This window comes from Centruroides sculpturatus, unplaced genomic scaffold, assembly GCF_000671375.1.
Source record: "Centruroides sculpturatus isolate CEXI.00-Female unplaced genomic scaffold, Cexi_2.0 scaffold400, whole genome shotgun sequence".
Taxonomy (NCBI): Eukaryota; Metazoa; Arthropoda; class Arachnida; order Scorpiones; family Buthidae; genus Centruroides; species Centruroides sculpturatus.
In genome coordinates this window covers 306,907-326,002 of record NW_019384654.1, presented here as the reverse complement: position 1 = coordinate 326,002, position 19,096 = coordinate 306,907, and the positions used below count along the sequence as shown (strand labels likewise).

The 19,096-nt window shown below is 35.1% G+C and overlaps 2 protein-coding genes across 2 annotated transcripts in view; both read right to left on the bottom strand.

Moving 5' to 3' along the window:
* The window catches only part of LOC111626376 (tyrosine-protein kinase Fer-like), a 50,081-nt gene extending 45,661 nt beyond the window's left edge, over positions 1 to 4,420 (bottom strand). The window contains exon 1 of the mRNA XM_023369731.1: positions 4,286 to 4,420. The gene's annotated coding sequence lies outside the window, so the exon portion shown is untranslated. The remainder of the gene's footprint in view (positions 1 to 4,285) is intronic.
* A 2,247-nt stretch (positions 4,421 to 6,667) lies between these two features.
* Positions 6,668 to 13,793, bottom strand: LOC111626375 (ras-related protein Rab-8A-like). Its single transcript, XM_023369728.1, has 7 exons — positions 13,621 to 13,793; positions 12,346 to 12,406; positions 9,683 to 9,743; positions 9,530 to 9,607; positions 9,370 to 9,459; positions 7,623 to 7,736; positions 6,668 to 7,548 (listed from the first exon to the last, which is right to left on the bottom strand). Exons 1-7 carry the CDS (start codon positions 13,742 to 13,744, stop codon positions 7,450 to 7,452), a joined length of 627 nt encoding a protein of 208 aa, XP_023225496.1. The 5' UTR covers positions 13,745 to 13,793; the 3' UTR covers positions 6,668 to 7,449.
* Between the last annotated feature and the right edge of the window lie 5,303 nt (positions 13,794 to 19,096).

Genomic DNA, 19,096 nt, shown 5'->3' with positions numbered 1-19,096 from the left:
ACTGAATATCAATCAGATAATTCATGCAACATGATATCTTACAGTTTTAAAAGTATATTACGAGTCTCAATGAGATATTTCATCTCCACTCAAAATTTATATATCAGTAAAGATATAAATCATCATTAGAATGAAATCACCAGTGTGGATCACTGGTATGGTTGATGGCTCATGTTTAATTAGCATGGGTAGGTAAGATATTGTAAAAATGCAATTAGCCATGATCACTAACGACACATTATTTGCAAGGAACTAGCTGCCATGTGGATATGGCAGCTACTTGAATGCTGTATGCAAACCATATGCAAAGTAATGCTATACATTAAACAGCCCTCGACTTTCGCACAATTCGCACATTTTTAAAAATTCAACTTTTTCAAAATTTTTGTCGATAATGAAAAAATTTGCTTTCGTGCAGAATGCTCGTACACTACAAAGTGTGGTAGATTGCTCTACATTCTCGGACACACATTACTTCCTACAATAGCGGACTTCTCGGAACCCTAATCACTACTGTGTTGTTCCGAGCAAGAGGTCAAAACGGTTTCAGTCTTGCATTAGAGCTTGCATCAACGTGTTGTATGTTTAGCTAATTTATTTGTTTATGTTTAAATATTTTGTCCTTATAAATTGATAAAAATGAGTGAGAAACAGAGAAACTGCAGTGTTGATACGAACAAAAAGAAATTAAGGACTCAAACTTCATACAATCGAGACAAAGATGGAAATAATTAAACATTCTGAAAACAGCAAATCTTTTCTTTCAACTGGATGTTTGTACAACGTAAACAGATCTACGATATGTTCAATTTTGAAAAATAAGAGTAAAATTAAGAAATACATTCAAAATTGTGGAATTATATCTTCAAAGATTGTTTCCAAAAGACATGGCATGTTATAGAAATCTTTATGAAGAAAAGAAAAAAACGGGTGGTATTCAATTAACTCTTGACAAGTTTATAAAGAAAGCACCCGAAAGCATATAAACACACCTCATTAACTTCATTATGTATACATATTGATAAATAAATTCTTTGAAACACAGTTTTTGGTGCATATTTTTTTAGATCCCTCTTCTTTCGAACATTCAACATTCACACACACTTTGAGAAACCAATTATGTGCGAAAGTCGAGGGCTGCCTGTACACGATAATGCTCAATAAAAAAGTATTAAATGTTATTCATCTTTATCTTATGACTGTTTGTACATCATATTTACCCGATTGCAAGCAACTTTTTAAAATTTTTTTGTGGTTCAAAAAATGTCCCTCGGCATTTGGTAAAGTAGATGATGTCCTTTCCTGATGTAGTTAGAAGTTCGAAAAAATATCACTAGAAACTTCCACTGATAAGTCTCCACAAATTTTGTATGCATCCATGGAAAAGTTTTTATAGAGAAGTCATTGATGGTGTGTTTAAAAAGTGTTCTATCTTGAATGTGCCAGACGGCACAGATGGTGATGCTCTGTATGAACACAGCCACAATCTGAGTCATCCGATAACAGCAACCAAGCAATTAAATAGTGTAAAATTAATTCCTTACTCTTAATAAATTTTCATCTTTTATTTAATTTTGTTTTCAATTTCCTGGAGCCAGCTTATAATCAAATAAATATGGTAGCCTAGTATTTGAGTCTTGTGCACCTGTTTTTCTGTTTCATCCAGTGTTCAACCAGTTATGATATTCTTTTTTTACACTGTTTACTTTTAAACTAGAATGGAATCGACAGCGAGAGGAAGAAGAGCTTTAGTGTAAGAAATGCAAATCATATGTGGCTACATTCCTGACAATTTCTAGGAGACAATTATGATCAGTATTATCAAATAGCTTCTGCTTTAGTATAGAGTAAAAATATATTTTTATAAACTAGTCATGCCCAAACTTTTAGACTTGCAAGCTAAATTGCACATAAGGCAATTGAATATGGTTTATGTGCAATTTAATAATATGGACAAATATTTTATATATTCTACATATAAAAAAGTAGGCCTATTTCTATCATTTATAAGTGATTTGTCAAATATGTTCATGGGCTGGATTTGACTTGGCAGCAGTTGTTTAGGAAACAATAGTATAAACCATTATTATTCATCTATGATCAGTCAAGACTAACGGCACAAAACCTTTCTCACTAATTTCTAGCCTTATTAACTGGAGTACAAACGTTTTCGGCCTTCTTAATAGGCCGAAAACGTTCTTAGGCCTTCTTAATAGGCCTTCTAACGAAATAGGCCTTCTTAATAGTGAGAAAGGTTTTGTGCCGTTAGTCTTGGAAATAGTTCTAGCTACATATGCATAGTAGTGTTATGATCAGTCAGTCTTTCAGACTGACTTTATATGAATATTAATTCTTTCTAGCTGTTAAATTTTATATACCATATTTCCCCAAAAATAAGCCCTACCCCAAAATAAGCTCCAGTTAAGATTGTCAGCCAGATAGTCATATTTAATACATCCATTGCAACCCATTACAGACATATTAAATTATAAAATAATATTAACATATAATTGAATATAAATAATTATTAGTATTATTGACATTAATACTTAAAATAAATGATAACATAAATTATAATCTAGAGATGCTCGCTTGGGCATCTACAAATACTTATTTGTAAATGCCCAAGCGAGCACCTCTGAACGAGACATCCCATGAAAGTAAGACCTAATGTATCTTTTGGAGCAAAAATTAATATAATACCTTGTCTTATTTTCAGGGAAACGTCGTATTAATAATGAGGATATCAAAACAATTCATGGTATTAAAATAATGAACAATCCATTCCTAAATACTTCAATTTTAGGTAATTTTAGGTAAGACCTAAAATACAACAGTAATGCTTTCAGATCTCAAGAATCTATCTATATTTATTTTTATAAAAAGTTCTCCTACTATACACACACACACACACTAATAGAGCCTTTATATTTATTGCAGTTTTGGCTATGCCGACAATAGATAGCCTAATAACAAAGAATAAGTTATTACATTTTTAAGTCAGGCATGGATTTGATCTGAATCAGATTCCAGTATACTCCAGAGTGACAGATAGATACATATTGTTCTTATCTTGGTTATATGGCCATTTCAGTTGTTTTTTTAGCTGGCCCTCTATTCAAGATAGTTTTCTATTCAAGACAGGTACAATCTCCCAAAATTGATTTTGAGAGATCACAATTAGAAAATGCACATTCAACTTTGACAAAACTAAATAGAATTGTTTTAATTCATTTGTTTAAGTACCAGGAACTGAAGTAATTAGTTTAACTCATCTGATTACAGTCCTGTCAAAGCCAAAAATAAATCTTTTTGCTTTCAGGTCTCAACAAGACACTGTTGCATAAAACACTTATAGTTGTTACAAGCAAAATGTGTTGAATAAAGTTTTGTAACAAGTTACAAACTACTAGTCATAAGCATTTTTGATTGTGTAAAATAAGTTGTAATCAGTAAAAAGCTACAAATACTCTAAAATCTATGTAAGCTGGGCTCACATGCTACCAAATATTTTTTCTGGTTTGGCAGGTTTTACCATATTATAAATCTTGCAACTTTTAACAAAATTTTTATACAACAAGACCCAGGATTCAAGACTTAGCCTACATGCCACTCGTTACGAGATATAGCCCACGGACCGGACCTTCGTTAAAGACGCGATAGATTTAGCAGGTCTCCAATCATGCTACGGAAGTACTCACCACGATGAAATATTTTCATATTTTTAGCCACCTCTAACAAAGTGGAAAATGGTAGATTTTTCATAGTTTTGAGAAATACTTCCAGATTTTCTTCCCCGTTTTTGAGGGTCTCCAATATTCCAGACACGCAGATTTCGGGGGACAATATCTTGCAAAGAGTCACATGCAGATCAATAGTTCCTTCTGACTTTTTTATGGAAGTAATTATAGGAACGAGGAGGTTGAGACCTTATTGGAATAATATACTCCAATAAGGTCCCAACCTTTTCATTCAGAGCTGCAATTGGACCTTTAAGAGGACCTATTAAAGCATTTTGGAATGGACCATGTGGATGGAGTATTCCCTTTTATCTAATTCATCCATTGATGTATATTATCATCTAGCATAATTCATAACTTTATAGTAACAGCATCTACAATATGACTTATAAAGTACAAATTCTTATATAATTAACGTTCGATACCAATGACATTGCCTTACACAATTGGAAGAATGTTATGAAAATCACATGTAAATATGAAATTAACGATTTCGTCTAAGCATTTAACCGTAATAAACTTATAAACCGGTTAATATTACTCACATCTTATTATATAAAACAGATAAACTTGCTACAGGTGGTTTCCAAATCTCATATTTCCATAAGTAAAGTTACTACTAAGATATTTCTATATTTAAAACATGCTCGTACATATTCCTACTTGACTTCGGGGAGAGAAAACAGCGCCCCACAGTGACTAAATTCTTGTTTCTATTTTAATTTTTTTTAATTTCCCATTAATTAAATATTAAAAGTATAATTGTTTCTTAATTAATTTATTTATATTTATTCCATTAATTTAATTTAAAAAATTTTTAAATTTATTTATTCTAATTTTGAATTATAATAAATTTTTAAATAAATTTAAAAAAAATAATCACGCACGTGGTTCGATCCCGCTCGATTTTTAATGGCTGTACCGAAAAACCGCGGGACGTAATTGGTTTTTTTTAGGTTAAATTCTAAAATATACATAATTTATTATTATAAAATAAACAAAAGTTAAACTAGAAAATGATTTAATAGATTAACGAGGCAATTTTTTGGTGAGTCATCCCTTCGATCGGACTGCTTCATGGATGGTCGCGGTTAATAAACGTTTATAAGTTTCATTTATTAAGGATCGAAAAACTCATTTGCTTAAAGTTCAATCGGTAAATGCGACGAATCGGTCCAACAAACGACACTTACCTTCGTAAATACGTGCGATTCACGTGAAGGAGCGATATTCGGAATGAGCGAATGCATGGACGTCACGGAAGAAGGTCGACAACCAACATGGAAGCTGTTTTTATTGACAGGATGTCGTCCATTAAACTAATTAAGTCGGTCGAGGTTCAGACTAGTAGGCGACTTACTTCAGTCACCACGCGTTTTTGGACCTTTCCAGTTGTTTTATCTAAAAATTAACCAAGAAACTTTCGAATATTTAATGTGCCGGTTAACAAAAATGGCGGCTTACTAACAATGTTTTCCAGTTTAATCTGTTAGAAAATAGTTTAAAATTTAAAAAAGAAAAATGTTTACTTGTTCAATTAATTAATAGTAAAAGTAATTAAAGTATAAAAATAAATGCCAGCTCGAAAAGGAAGGAATAAACATAATCGTGAAAGGTCTTCTTCGCGAGGCTTTCGTGTTCTTTCGTGATTATGGGCACAACGGAGATTCTTTCGTGGACATTTCTTAATAATAAATCCATGCCATAAATATATAAATGTCTTTAAGGGAGGAATCGAATCCACAGCGTAAAATGCAATGAGTAATAACAACTTGATTCTTCATTAAGTGAAACCTGCCATTTGTAATATCTTTATCAGGAAAGATTCATAAATAGCGGAATTAATTTGTATATTAATTAGTTAATTAATTTTAACAGAAAATTTTATATAAAAATTCATGTTCTATTCTTTTTTTATATATAATAAAAAGAACTGTATTTGAAGAGCAAGACTAATCGGAGTTATAGATAACATGAAGTTCAATATACATGTATTATATGATATATTATGTATTATATGATTACATGTATTATAGATAACATGAAGTTCAATATACATGTATTAATATAATTCCATATTATTCGGTAGAGTTCAGTGGTAATTACCTAATAGGAGTAATAAGGAATCCATCCTCCTCTCGAGGGGCCTCAAAAATTACGTAGAAAAAACATAATATGCCTCTAAAAAACTGTTGTTATTTAAGGATTATATTGTCTTTTTAATATAAAAAAAACACTTTACATAAAGAGCCTTGTAAAAAACAACTACACTTATGGCTTCAAAGGGACATAATCCGCTACTGGCAGAGCTTACCAGAATAATCTGTAATGAAAACTTACGTGATTTCCGGTCTATTATAATTAATCGGGGCCTCCTCCCCCCAATGTTTCCATATTCGTTTTCGATTTTCATCTATCTAACACAGTTCTCTAGATTAAGGAAAGACAGACAAACAGTGGGAATTTATAGGTCTACAATTTTTTCAAATTGCAGCCTAATTATAATGCAAACCTTTTTTAAGAGGCAATTTTTAGACCCGAAAATAACTTTTTTGTGTGTTTTATGTACTGTTTTTACTGTAAATAAGTTTTGTTATATTCAAAATACAGTAGACCCCCCTATAACACTGTAGATAATTCCGTGTTATATGAATTCCATGTTGTACGAGTCACTTAGATTTTACAAACACGCGAGCCTTCACAGCTCGGCACACGTATTTGTAAAATCTAAGTGACTCGTACGACATGGAATTCATATAACACAGAATTATCTACAGTGTTATAGGGGGTCTACTGTATTCAAAATTCCCCGTTTGTTCTTGAAAATAAAGCATAAAACATTCATTATTCGTAGAATATCGGTAGTGTTACGCGTACCGAATATCAGTGTGTATCAACAGAACACAATCATTGTTAGTTATACTTTATTAACAAAAGGAAAAATACATAAGAACTGACAGTAGGACGTTCGATAGACACGTTTTTGACAAATTTACTTTGGTTCATTTTCAATTATTCGAATTAAAGACTTAAAGTTCGGATATTACTCTCACAATATATATTTATATATGTGTGTGTGTGTGTATGTATCTGTGTGTATGTGTGTGTGTATATATATATATATATTTATATATATACAATTGTATGACTTAACGCGGGTCACGAGCTTAGTTTGAAAGGAAGAAAACGGGGGAATATCACTATTTTTAGCAAAAGTATGCATTCGAAGCTACGATCCAAACATATGCACAGTTATATATAATATGTATATTTTTACAAGTATTAATACCTGAAAATCACAGACTTTGGAGATAGCTTCTCAAGCGCTTGCGACTTCTTGGGGGTCATGGCCCCTTTGGACAACTTAGCAAATGTTATAAAAAAACAGTTTTAAGCGTTCGTTATTTTTTCTTTTTTTTTTTCTTTCGTCCCTCCCGACTGGTCCATGCCGCCAGAATAATTAGGAGAAAGGCAACATAATTTAGCCACCAACACAAGCAGTGTTGTATGCATCGGAGTGCATTCAAAATGGCGCCTTTAAATAATGCATGCAGAAATTGCTTTTGACCCCGGTGAAAACAAATCTAGTAGTTCACACATGCCTTATAGATTTTTAATGTTTATTTTTTTTGTGTGTAGATTTTATTTTTTAGTTTTTAGTTAAATTTTAGATAAATTTCTTTTCCGTTATTTTCGGATAAAAGAGGGGCTAACAGTTACAGCGATAGCTGCCTGCTGCTACTTGTTGTGTTTGATGAAGCACCGTCTTTTCCCATTCCTGACGTTCGATCTCGTCGAATCTGCTAGCCTGAAGGAATTTCCATTAATTGTTAGTGGTTACAACTGCTCGGTATGAAGAAAAAATAAGTCTTGTATACTTACTCTTCTTTCTCTTTGTTCTCTTATTTTACGAGCTAGAGCTATGAAGGCCTCGTTAATATTGATATTTTGCTTACAACTGCATTCGAAGAAAGGAATTTCGAAGCTGTCTGCAATCTGCAAAATAACTTACAGTATTTATTTATTAATTTAGAAAATGGTAAATGTATCATTGATTTAAACCTTAATTCAATCAATTCAATACTTTAGGTATTAATGGAGTCGGAAGAGGAAATACAATGGAGAGACACCGTGCGATTTCTTAACCAGTGGGGCGTCATAGCTTCGTGGGGCCCGGGCGGATTTGAATTAGGAGACCCCACGTACAGTCGTTGATTTCGGGGTGGGAATACTTTCTTATAAAAGATCGGTTTGGGGCACCCCGTCGGTGAGTACCCCAGGCAATTGCCCTTTTTGACCACAGTGCATAAAGTAATATATTACTATCCCGGCTGTTATGTATAACAGAATGTGTGGCCATCTGTCAAAAAATGACCACGGGGGCCTCGAAACGTTGAGAAAAGCAAAAAATTCGGGGGTTTTTCTGTACAGTACGTATGGACGTTAGTGTGGGGAGACACGATTTAGTTCACCCTTTTCGAAGCTTAATAACTCCCGTGCTTTTTGTCGAAAATTTCTGAAATTTTACAGGGAGATTTGTGTATTAGGGGGATCGATGCTATTAAATTTTGGTGGTTAAAGATCAACGGGGTGAGGAGATAACGGAGGTCGCGTGTATCTCCGATAGGGTCGGACTTAATGACGATTTTACTGGTTATTGACATTTATAAAAACCCATCCCTACCCTCAAAATTAAGCTTTTTGGAATTTTAAAATAGTAAAAAATATTAAAAAGTTTTAAAAATAAAACTTTTTATTTATACAAAATCAGAAATTATTATCAATAAATTACGTAAAAGATTATTAATTAAAGCACATACATACAACATATATACACAATTTATATATCATTTTGTTTTGATTTATCTACAAAATCAGTCATTTTCTTTTTTGGAAGCACGATCAATGGAAGTGGCGATCAAACTTACTGGTAGCTGCTTCTTGCGCGCGCGTGTAGAAGCGTAAGATCGAGGGGGGTGAGATAAAAGGGGTCGTGTGCTTTATCTCGAGTAGGGTCGGAATTAATGACGACTTTACTTGTTATTCACATTTACAATTATTTATAAAACCCATCCCTACCCTCAAAATTAAGCTTTTGGGCATTTATAATAGTTAAAATTTTAAAAAGTTTTAAAAATAAAATATTATGACAGATGGTGCCATCAAACGTTGCCGGGAAAGTTAAGCAACTCGTTGCTGGAATTTTTTTACGAATTTTGAAATTTTTTTTAAAGTGAAAACTATAACAGATGGCGCCACCAAAATTTTAAACGTTGCCTGGAAAGTTGAGCAACTCGTTGCTGGTTGTGGTCATTAAAGTCGTCTATCGGAATAGGCCCGAAACAACAGTCGAATTAAAAAAGGAAATCGTCTCCGAACGTAACGAAAGTAGTTGTGTTACGTTAAGAAACGTTCAATGGTATGGTATTCAGCGTATACGCGAGTGTGGCTAAACATTTCCACTGAAGGAACCGGACTTTTGGTACATCCTTTACACGTATCGATAATTTGCACCGTTTTATAGTAGATTTTATAAGTCTTAAGACTTTCCCACGCGTGGGGTGATAGATAATACACTACTAAACACACTACTATCGATATAAACACGGGAAAACAATAGAGAAATAACCTTTTTTCCTTGTTCGTAATCGACGACCCTAAGATGTTCGGCATCGCATTTGTTTCCAGCCAAAACACGAACCACGTCCGGAGCTGCATTCTATAATACAAATTTGTATAAGTATTAAGAAAAGACAAAAGAACAATTAAAATTCGGTGTTAAAATTTACCTCTTTAACGTTACGAAACCAGTAAGATAGGTGATTAAATGAATCCATGTTAGTGACGTCGTACATGAGGAGTATACCCTATTCGAAAATATTAAACTGTGTGTAACGTTATCTTAAGTACCGTATACACGTAAAGCTGTACATTAACATTACCATAGCACCACGATAATAAGCCGTCGTCAGAGTTCGAAATCTTTCCTGCCCGGCCGTGTCCCTAGAAAATAACAATAATAATGTGCAAAAATGAGAAGACTGCGTACAAGTCGACCCCTCTATAACACTGTTGATTTTTCCGTTTTATATGAATTCCATGTTGTACGAGTCACTTAAATTTTATGTTCACAGCCCGGCACACGTATTTGTAAAATCTAAGTGACTCGCACAACATGGAATTCATATAAAACGGAAAAATCAACAGTGTTATGGGGGGGTCGACTGTAAATTGCTTACAAAAGTAAAGATTTTGTTATAGATTTTTGCTAAATATTGCCGAAACGAAAGTATTTAACGAAATTAAAATTATAATACACCTTAAAATAAGAACCCCCAAAGTAACCGAGTTGGTAAAAGCACCCAAAAATAATGGTGTCGTGGGTTCGCACCCGGCCAACGTCCTCCCACGTGGAGTTTTTCGGGTTTTCTTTACGTTAGCAACACCTAAATGGGGGGGGGGCAGTTTCCCATAGAAAGTCCTCCAGGGTGGCATCCCACTTCGATGGGTCGTTCACGTGTTGCGGTGGCAGTAAACAAGTAAACCAAACCGGTCGGTATTTAAATAAATTATATAGATTTCAGGAAGGAAATTTTGATATATAAGCTAAAGAAACACTTGGTTATTTCACGTAAGAACGATGTATGGAGGGAGTAAGAACACAATCTAAAAAGATGTAGAAGAGATTGATGTAAAATTGCCGGATTAACGAATGGAAAGACGTTAAGGTATCGGGAATAATCCCGGTTATAAATTGTTAGGTAAACAGTCGTAGACTAAGACGATTGAACCATGTAAACAGAGTGGGTGAGAAGAGAATTCCAGGATAATAATTTTATTTAGAAGATTTCGAATTGAAATCACGCGACTTCCGGTACAAACCGGAAGTTCGTATGCAGTTAACCGGAACTTCCTTTCCCTAATCTTTCCGCATCCGGTCTCGACTCTCGTTTGTCTCAAACCCTTCTCGAGATTAAGGACGGACAGACGGACGTCGTTCGAGTTTAAAAAAAAAAAGAAATTCGAATGGGTGGATTAATTAAACTCCTAAATAAATTTCGCTAATTTTCGCGGTTGACGGGAAATCACGTGACGTCCCACAACCGTTATCGATCCAACGGAAGGCGGATACCAGACTAAAATAACGTACAGAACTACAGAACGTACGTAATAATTAATATAGAAATATCTGATTAAATTTCCCTGTTTGTGTGTAAATAAGCCAACCGAGGGCGATCGATTCCGGTGTTTAAAATTGACGTTTATTAAATAAAGAACGATCCCTCGCCTCTCCCCCCCTCCCCGGATGGACTTTGACGTGCCAATTTCGGTTTATTAAGCAATTTTATATTTATTAAATAAGTGTAAAATGGTACTTTCGTTCGTATATTTTATTAAAATTAACTATTCGAATTTTAGTATCGAGTTAGGGCCTTAATTCTCGTCTCCTGCTTTCCTGGCCAACGTCATTGGGAGGGTGGGCCTATTCTCAACGGATACGAGTTCCAAACGCGAAATTTAATTTGGGTCCCCGAGGAAAACTCCGGATCGGGGCCCTCCCAAAACGGTGACGCTTTATAGCTAAGCGGGGCCCGGGCGAATCTGAATTGGGGGCCCTACGTACAGTGTCGATTTTTCTTCCGAGAAATTTTTTTTGGGGGAATATTTTCTTATAAAAGATCGGTTTGGGGCATCCCGTTAGTGGGACCCGTAGGATAACGTCCCGAAAGGGCCGAGTTATTTGTTATATTTATCAATGACTCTGGTTTGTTTGTATACGGCAACCGGACACGTGGTCGAACTTTCACCACGGGGGAGGACTTTCTAAGGGAAACTGGTCCTCTATTTAGGCGTTACTAATGTAAAGAAAGGCCGGGAAACTCTACGTGGTCGACCAGTGTTGACGTGTTCGCATTGTTTACTACACATTCTAAAATTTTATTTATTTACGCCCGTATTTACGAATCGATTTACGAGTCGCTAGACCACGATTTGACGTAAGTTTTGTACTTATTCGTTAAAAAAAAAGGAGTAATGCCAGTAATAGCTCCGTGGGGCCCTGGCGAATTTAAATTAGGAACCCCCACATAAAGTGTTGATTTCAGACATTTTTTGGGGGTTAATGTTTTCTTATAAAAGATTGACTTGGGCCCCCTATATAATTTAAACACGATCGATCGATCGATCGATCGTGTTTAAATTATATTCGTTGTTTGATCCAAGAATTGTATAGTAAGTGATTTTTCCAGTTTTCACGTCTTGTAGTCACTCGAAATTTGTTTTGTTGACCCACATTCAAACAATCGATCTGCTTATAAATTTTTCAAGATATTATAATATTTTTAATAATGGAATTAATTAACGAGAAAATCACTCGAACGAACGATGACACGAACGTCAATAAAGGTTAAATTAATGGGTAAATCGTTAAATTTGTAAATAATGCATGTAAAGTGGTGTTCGAATCAATTATTTTCTGTCCGAAACTCGAAATAAATCCACAAAAATTGCCCATCGATCGTATTAAAACGTTCAATTTCTGATAGGAAATTCCTCAATGGTCTCTCTATTTTCTAATTATGTATATTTAATTTAATTTACTTACCAAATTTGCAATTTAACGGGCATTCCATCCAAGTTGATTATTTTCTGTTTAAAATCGATTCCTGTAAAAATTCAAAAAATTAATTTATTAAGGGGAGAAAAAAATCCTTAATTATCCTTACTTTTTAAAGAAAAAACATAAAAGAAAAGTCATATTTTTACATCGTATTTAACTAAATTAATTTGTTTTTTTGTTGTTCTTTTCGGACACGTAATTGAATAAATTAATGGAAACAAATTTCGAACTTTCTACTTTAAAATTAATTCACAAAAAATAATAATAATAATAATAAAATATATAAATTCTTCCATTTGATGGCATTTCTTTAGGGTTCGAAATTTGTTTTTGGATTCGTTCTCTGGAGGATTTTAATTAATTTTACCGAGAACAAAAGTTAAGAGATTAAATCTAGTTCGATGCACTGCAACTGCAGAATATTAATATAAAACCCGGTTCAAAGTTCATCATCCTGAATAATGGAATAATTGACTTATCATTCGTGTGAATGAACGATTTGGTCCCTTTCTTTTAGGTAATAAAATGGGACAAAAACAATGAGAGAATTCTAAGCATCTTCATAATTTCCCATTGATTCCAAAGAGTTCTTTGTACTTGAGAAATTCCTGATTTAATTATTACCCGGGTCCTATCTTTAAAATAAATAACCTCACTTATTCTTACGTATACGGCTTGAATATTAAGTATACTTTCGATAAAACTTTGATACACTAATCCATTAGACGGATACGTTTTCATTAGAAGAGAAGAACAATTTATCATTTTAATATAATTATCGTGGTAAATTAGCTTTATTTTTTTTTTTAAAATTAGAGTTAATTTAAATTATTTTAAGCGTTAAGAAGCGATATTCGAAGCGAAACACGAGTGCCATGACGTTTTACTGACAAGCAATTACGAAGTTCGTCTTCACCTCGATGCATAATGTCGTGCGGAGAAGTACCCTTTACAGGCAATTGGTCGAAAAATTACCACAAATCTAAATAATAATCTCTGTTACAATTAAAGGTATAAGCAATTTTTAATAATTAAGAGTCTTTTACGTAATTAACTACGAAAATATAATTCTTTCGAGGGAGGATTTAGGAAGAAAATGCTCGACGAAACCTTCGGTTTAAAGGGTTTTTTTTTATATAGCAGCTTTTTATAATGATACATATAGGAAGATCTTCATTTAGGATTTCTATACATCAGATAATGGTGTTAGACGTCCTTTTATAGATATTATAGACCGTATATAAAGGCGTGTAAACTCACCGATGGTGGAAATGTAAGTGTCGTAAAATCTTTCGTCACAGAACCGATGTACAATACACGTTTTACCTACGTTGCTATCACCTAAAACTAGAATCTTGTAGGTTGCAGCAAAATCCACCGCCATCTTGATCTGTCTATCTCTGATCAATCTGTGAGCCAACGCACGCAGCGCCTCCGATCTCCACTTCTCCGCCTATGACGTCACGGCACACGTAACAATTCCTGTTTTGAAAACTAACAGAAAACAATTGATTTAATACCAGACAATAGAGGGGGGAAGGAAATAAAGAAAAATGCGACGTTAAATGTCTGCACGTGGAAAAATCGATTCCTTTTTCCCTAATCGGAAATTCCCCGAAAAATCTGACGTCACCGGACTTTAAGAAGAATGATCAATCTATCTTATTATTAAAAATCGATAACACAAATTTCGTTTAAGCCGAGTTTTATTTTAAAAAAACGAAATTTTATAACACGTAAAACAAAGAAAATCGTGCGAAATTTAATTGAAAAGTAAAGGAGAAAGTGAAATTTATAGGAGGCCATTTTGGTTTACGTCCACTGGTGACGTAAAGATGCAAATGTTTGGGCAATTCTGTATCCATTATTTATAATAATGAGCAATCCTTTCTCCGATTCTTGCAGTTCTCCAGCCATTTTCCTTCCCGGTAATTGAAAAAAACAACAATAAATCTCAAAATTGAATCCCTTTAAAGCATTGATATAACTTGAAAAATTTCCATTTATTTCGGCCCAAAATTTCAACATAATACTTATCAAATTATAATTCACTTTTTCTTTACGTCGATTTGACGTCATCTCTTCGGTTTTACAATAAGAAATTCTAAATAAATACGTCAAATTTATGTAAAAGGAAATTTTCCGGTCTAGACCGGAAGTCACGTGACTTTTAAAAGATGGTTGAAAACTACAGCCGGACAAGGTGATAATGTCACGATAATATACGTTGGATTTCTTTAATAATTTACTTTCCTACGATTTATCTTTAGATATTACAGAATTATGAAATTTTGTATAGTCGATCCCCCTATAACGCTGTTGATTATTCCGTTTTATATGAATTCCATGTTGTACGAGTCACTTAGATTTTACGAATACGTGAGCCGTTCACAGCCCGGCACGCGTATTTGTAAAAGCTAAGTGACTCGTATAACATGGAATTCATATAATACGGAAAAATCAACAGTGCTATAGGGGGGGTCGATTGTATATGAAAAAACAATGAAAAAAAGTTAAATTAATTCGTTTCGTAATGCAGGAAAATAATTAAAAGTTAATTCGCACGAAGTTAAATGCGAATAAACCAGCAACGAGTTGCTCAACTTTCCAGGCGAAGTTTAAAATTTCGGTGGCGCCATCTGTTATCATATTTTATTTTTAAAACTTTTTTTCGTATTTTTAACTATTATAAAATGCCAACTATTATAATTTAATTTCGAGGGTTGGGATGGGTTTTATAGAAAGTTATAAATGCTAATAACCGGTAAAATCGTCACAATCCTATCCTACTGGAGATACGATACAATATCCCAACCCTCTCGACCTTTAACCACCAAAATTTAACAGCGTCGATCCGCCTAATACACAAACCTCCCTGCAAAATTTCAGAAATTTTCGACAAAAAACACGGGAGTTATTAAGCTTCAAAGAGGATGAACAAAATCGTGACCCCCCCCACACACACGAACATCCATACACACAGAAAAACCCCGAATTTTTTGCATTCCTCGACGTTTTAAGGTCCCGTGTCCAAAAGTGTAAAAATCTTGGGAGTGATTTTTCGACCGAGGGCCATACTTTCTCTCTGTTATATATAATAGTGCCGGGAAAGTAATAATTAAAACCCGGTCCACCTATTGTGCCTGATAATATATACACAACGATCCATTTCGGGTGTAACCGATAAAACTTGCAGTGTCGTAAGTTTCCAAACATTCCCAGTCATCCACTACGGTGTTGTGGCGCCATTTACCTCCCTAGCGAGTATTTTTGTAACTAACTTTTTTGTTTTAATGAAATTCCATTACTACATACTAAACGTGACGTTATTTCGCCGATTACTTCTACTTTATCGAAAGGTAAACTTTAATTACGAACTCCCTGTACTTACTTCTTTGTCTGTCTTCCGTTTTCGACCACCGAATCTGGAACCACTATAAAATTGGAACCTGAGGTGCAGAATTATCAAATACCAATTACATTTGAATGCTCCGAAAATGCAAAAATATTAAGAGAAGCAGTCTACTTTTGCTTGAATATTCGGCATGGCATCCAAATTTAAAGCAACAGGAGTTAGTCGAGTGCCCACCAGTGGTCGAGTGGATAAAACCACCGAAAGAGAATCTATCGTGGGTTGTTCGCGCCCCACCAACGACTTGGTCACGTGGAATTTTCCGAGTTTTCTTCGTTCTTCATTAAACATCTAAAGGGAATGCCTCCCGACGGGAATTTCTGTAAAGAAAGTCCCATTGGAAAGCTTCTATTTGATTTAATGGGGTGATCAACGCAACACGTGGGCGATAAACCACGTGTTGCGTTGATCACCCCTTTAAATCAAATAGAATTAGTTGGTAACGAGTGAATAATACATTCATAATTTGAAAGACAAACCATGTGGTTTGTCTTTCATTCTGTTAGTAAAAACACCATGGTTCAGACGAACCACGGCCTTTTTTGCAAATTCCCTCCATCCGTGGGCACCAAGAGCGCCTTTAGCAAGCCCGTAATGGGGTGGGCCGAGTGATAAGGGACGTATCTGGACGACCCACTCAAAAATATTCTCGGGGGTTTGTGACTAGGGTCCTCCGGAGCGGTGGGCCGCCCTTTTTTAAAAACTTTTCCAGCACTAAAAGGGCTTCTTTTAGACAGTCAATCAGACCCACAATGGGTGGGGGGCGAGGGACGGACCTTCCGCTTCTTTTCGCCTCTTAGATTTACTCACCGCCTACAGTAACGGTAGTACACACTTTGAGAACTACTGGTCTAATGTGTATCAGAACCCTCGGAAACAAAATGACAATTTATATTTTGTATAATTTATTTTTTTAAATTCGGCATTTTCTAATTGTTAAATTAATGCTTAATTTCATGTCTTTATATTGTACAATACGTCTAAAATAAGATGTTATAACATTATGGGCGATTATTATTAACATTAAATACTGTATGCACATAAGCATATATTTCGTGTACGACAAAATTATTCATTATAAACGAGCATTGATCACTTTTGAATTTCGTAGTTTCAGGAATGTATTGGGATTTTCGCAGTTTCCTATTCTATTTTTCGAAAAATCGAGTCTTAAAAGAACGTTACGTCGAAGAGCCCAGTTATATCGGCGTTGTTTAGTTTATTGTAACTTTATCGATTAGAACATTACAGAGTAACGAACCGAACGGGAACGTTCTTCCATCCTAACTAAAGCGAAATCAATTGTAACAATCCACGTCGCGTGATTCCGCGTAATAATCACTCGTAAACTGATCCCAGTATGTGACATTTAGAATCTTCGAGCTATAAAATTCGTAGAAAGGTCAATGTTAGGATAGTCCATAAATGTAAAAGAGGGGAAAAATTCCCTTAATCTAAAACTCTTTCATCCCCGTGGACACTAAGAGGGCTTTTTTTTAGCAATACAATGTGTTCGGCAGAGTGGCAAGGAGCGGAACTGACGTATCCGAACGGGTCACCCCTGAAAATTTCTTGGGAATCGATTCAGGGTCACCCAGAGCGGTAGACTGCCACTTTAACCGTTTGGCCACCCGGCCGCCTAATTTAAAACTATAAAGTCCATCAAGGATTCGGTCAGGTCGGATTGTAAAGAATCTATAATGGTCTTGCTAAAAAGGCCCCCTTAGTGCCCACACGGCAGAGTTATTATATATATTGGACTTCTCATATCTGAATATTCTGTCAAAAACAATTGTAGTGTTTTCAATTGTTACTATTTTCATCCTTTACCAAATACCAAGTTTACAATTATTTCTCTCGACAATTTTTGTCCCTATTTTCCTTCTTGATTCGTTTTTTGGAAATATGAACAATCTGTAATCTTTCGTCAGAATTATTTTTGCAATTAGGAGCCGAAACACCTCCCACTTCATACAAAAAAAGACATCGCCGATTTTAATGTGTTGACCAAAAAATGGCGCCGCAGTGAACGTACTCTCCATTCAGCACCGACCAGCTACACCATGACGTCCCTACAGCATAATTTGATTGTATGATAGGAATGTTTAACGATACTTAACTATTTCCCCCCTTTTTAATACAGGATCGCGTGACAAACACCGGATCCCAACACTCCTTTTATATCTGATTATCGAAATTTCGATAAAAACTTGAATGAAGAACAAACAAACAGTCACGTTCGCACAGTTTATATCACACAATGAGAATACCTAATGGACATCAGAGCCTGCTCAATGATAACGTTCTGGACTAGTTCCATGGTTCACCGCCGGGGCGCTGATAGGAAATCACAGTGTATCCGTTCTATGTACAGTACTACCCTGCGACACCTGGGCGAGCTGCCAAAAGGGGGCGATTCCATGATGACTTTCTGCGAGGAGTTGGCCCCTGTTTAGGTGTTACATAAGTGAAAGCCTGAAAAATTCCACATGGCCAGCCCATTGGTCAAATGCCAACATGCATGCCATTGACTGCTGGTGTTTGGTGGCATTATTCACTCGGCCACTGGGCACAAAGAATTTGGAATTAAACAAATCACAGCGGCCGGGTGCCACAACCCAAACATCATTCCGTTGCAATGTTGCCAACTTTAAACAGATCTGAAATTTCTCCCAAAACTAACAGAGTTATCCCTAAAAACTGAAACAAATCCCCCTAAATAGGTACGATGCGTATCAAAAAATATTGAAAATTCAGATAAACACAAATTTTCACTTTAAGGTGCAGGCAGTGCAGCACGGTTGAGGAAAAGTGTAGTGTGATGATATCCTTAAGTATGAGTCCATTAACCATAGGACTGATACGTGTTAAAAACTGACTTCGGAGGCATTATCTCGCAAAGGTACAGGTATATTTCCTTGTAACTTTTTTTGCTCATGTAGGGAATCTACAATCCTGGGGGTGCAAAACCCCCATTAGGAACTTGAATATTACTGGAGCAGTTCGCTGCACTGTGATTGCAAGATCTGTAGCCCAATGTCATTTTCCATTGACACGGTACACTGTGACATTGGGGAGTACAGTAGAGCCTCGATTATCCGACTCAATTGGGGACGTCGGATAACCGAAAAGTATGAAAAAATCCATTATTAGTGTAGTATATTATTATATCCCATGTAATTAGTATATCGCTATTAATCTACTTCGCGTTGAATTTTCATCGATGTTAAGCCTAACAAAAATTTTTTAAAATAATAATCGTCGCTATTGTATCGTTAAAAATTAGAAAGTTAAGGCTCGTTTAAATACTGGCTCCCTTTCATG

What these genes read in the sequence shown, in the direction of transcription:
- LOC111626375 (XM_023369728.1), bottom strand. Translation starts at nt 13,744, where the DNA reads ATGGCGGTGGATTTTGCTGCAACCTACAAGATTCTAGTTTTAGGTGAT. An exon ending in CACTTACATTTCCACCATCG is followed by an intron (nt 12,407 to 13,620) that starts GTGAGTTTACAC and finishes GAATTTTTACAG; the next exon opens with GAATCGATTTTAAACAGAAA. An exon ending in GAGAACAAAGAGAAAGAAGA is followed by an intron (nt 7,549 to 7,622) that starts GTAAGTATACAA and finishes AAATTCCTTCAG; the next exon opens with GCTAGCAGATTCGACGAGAT.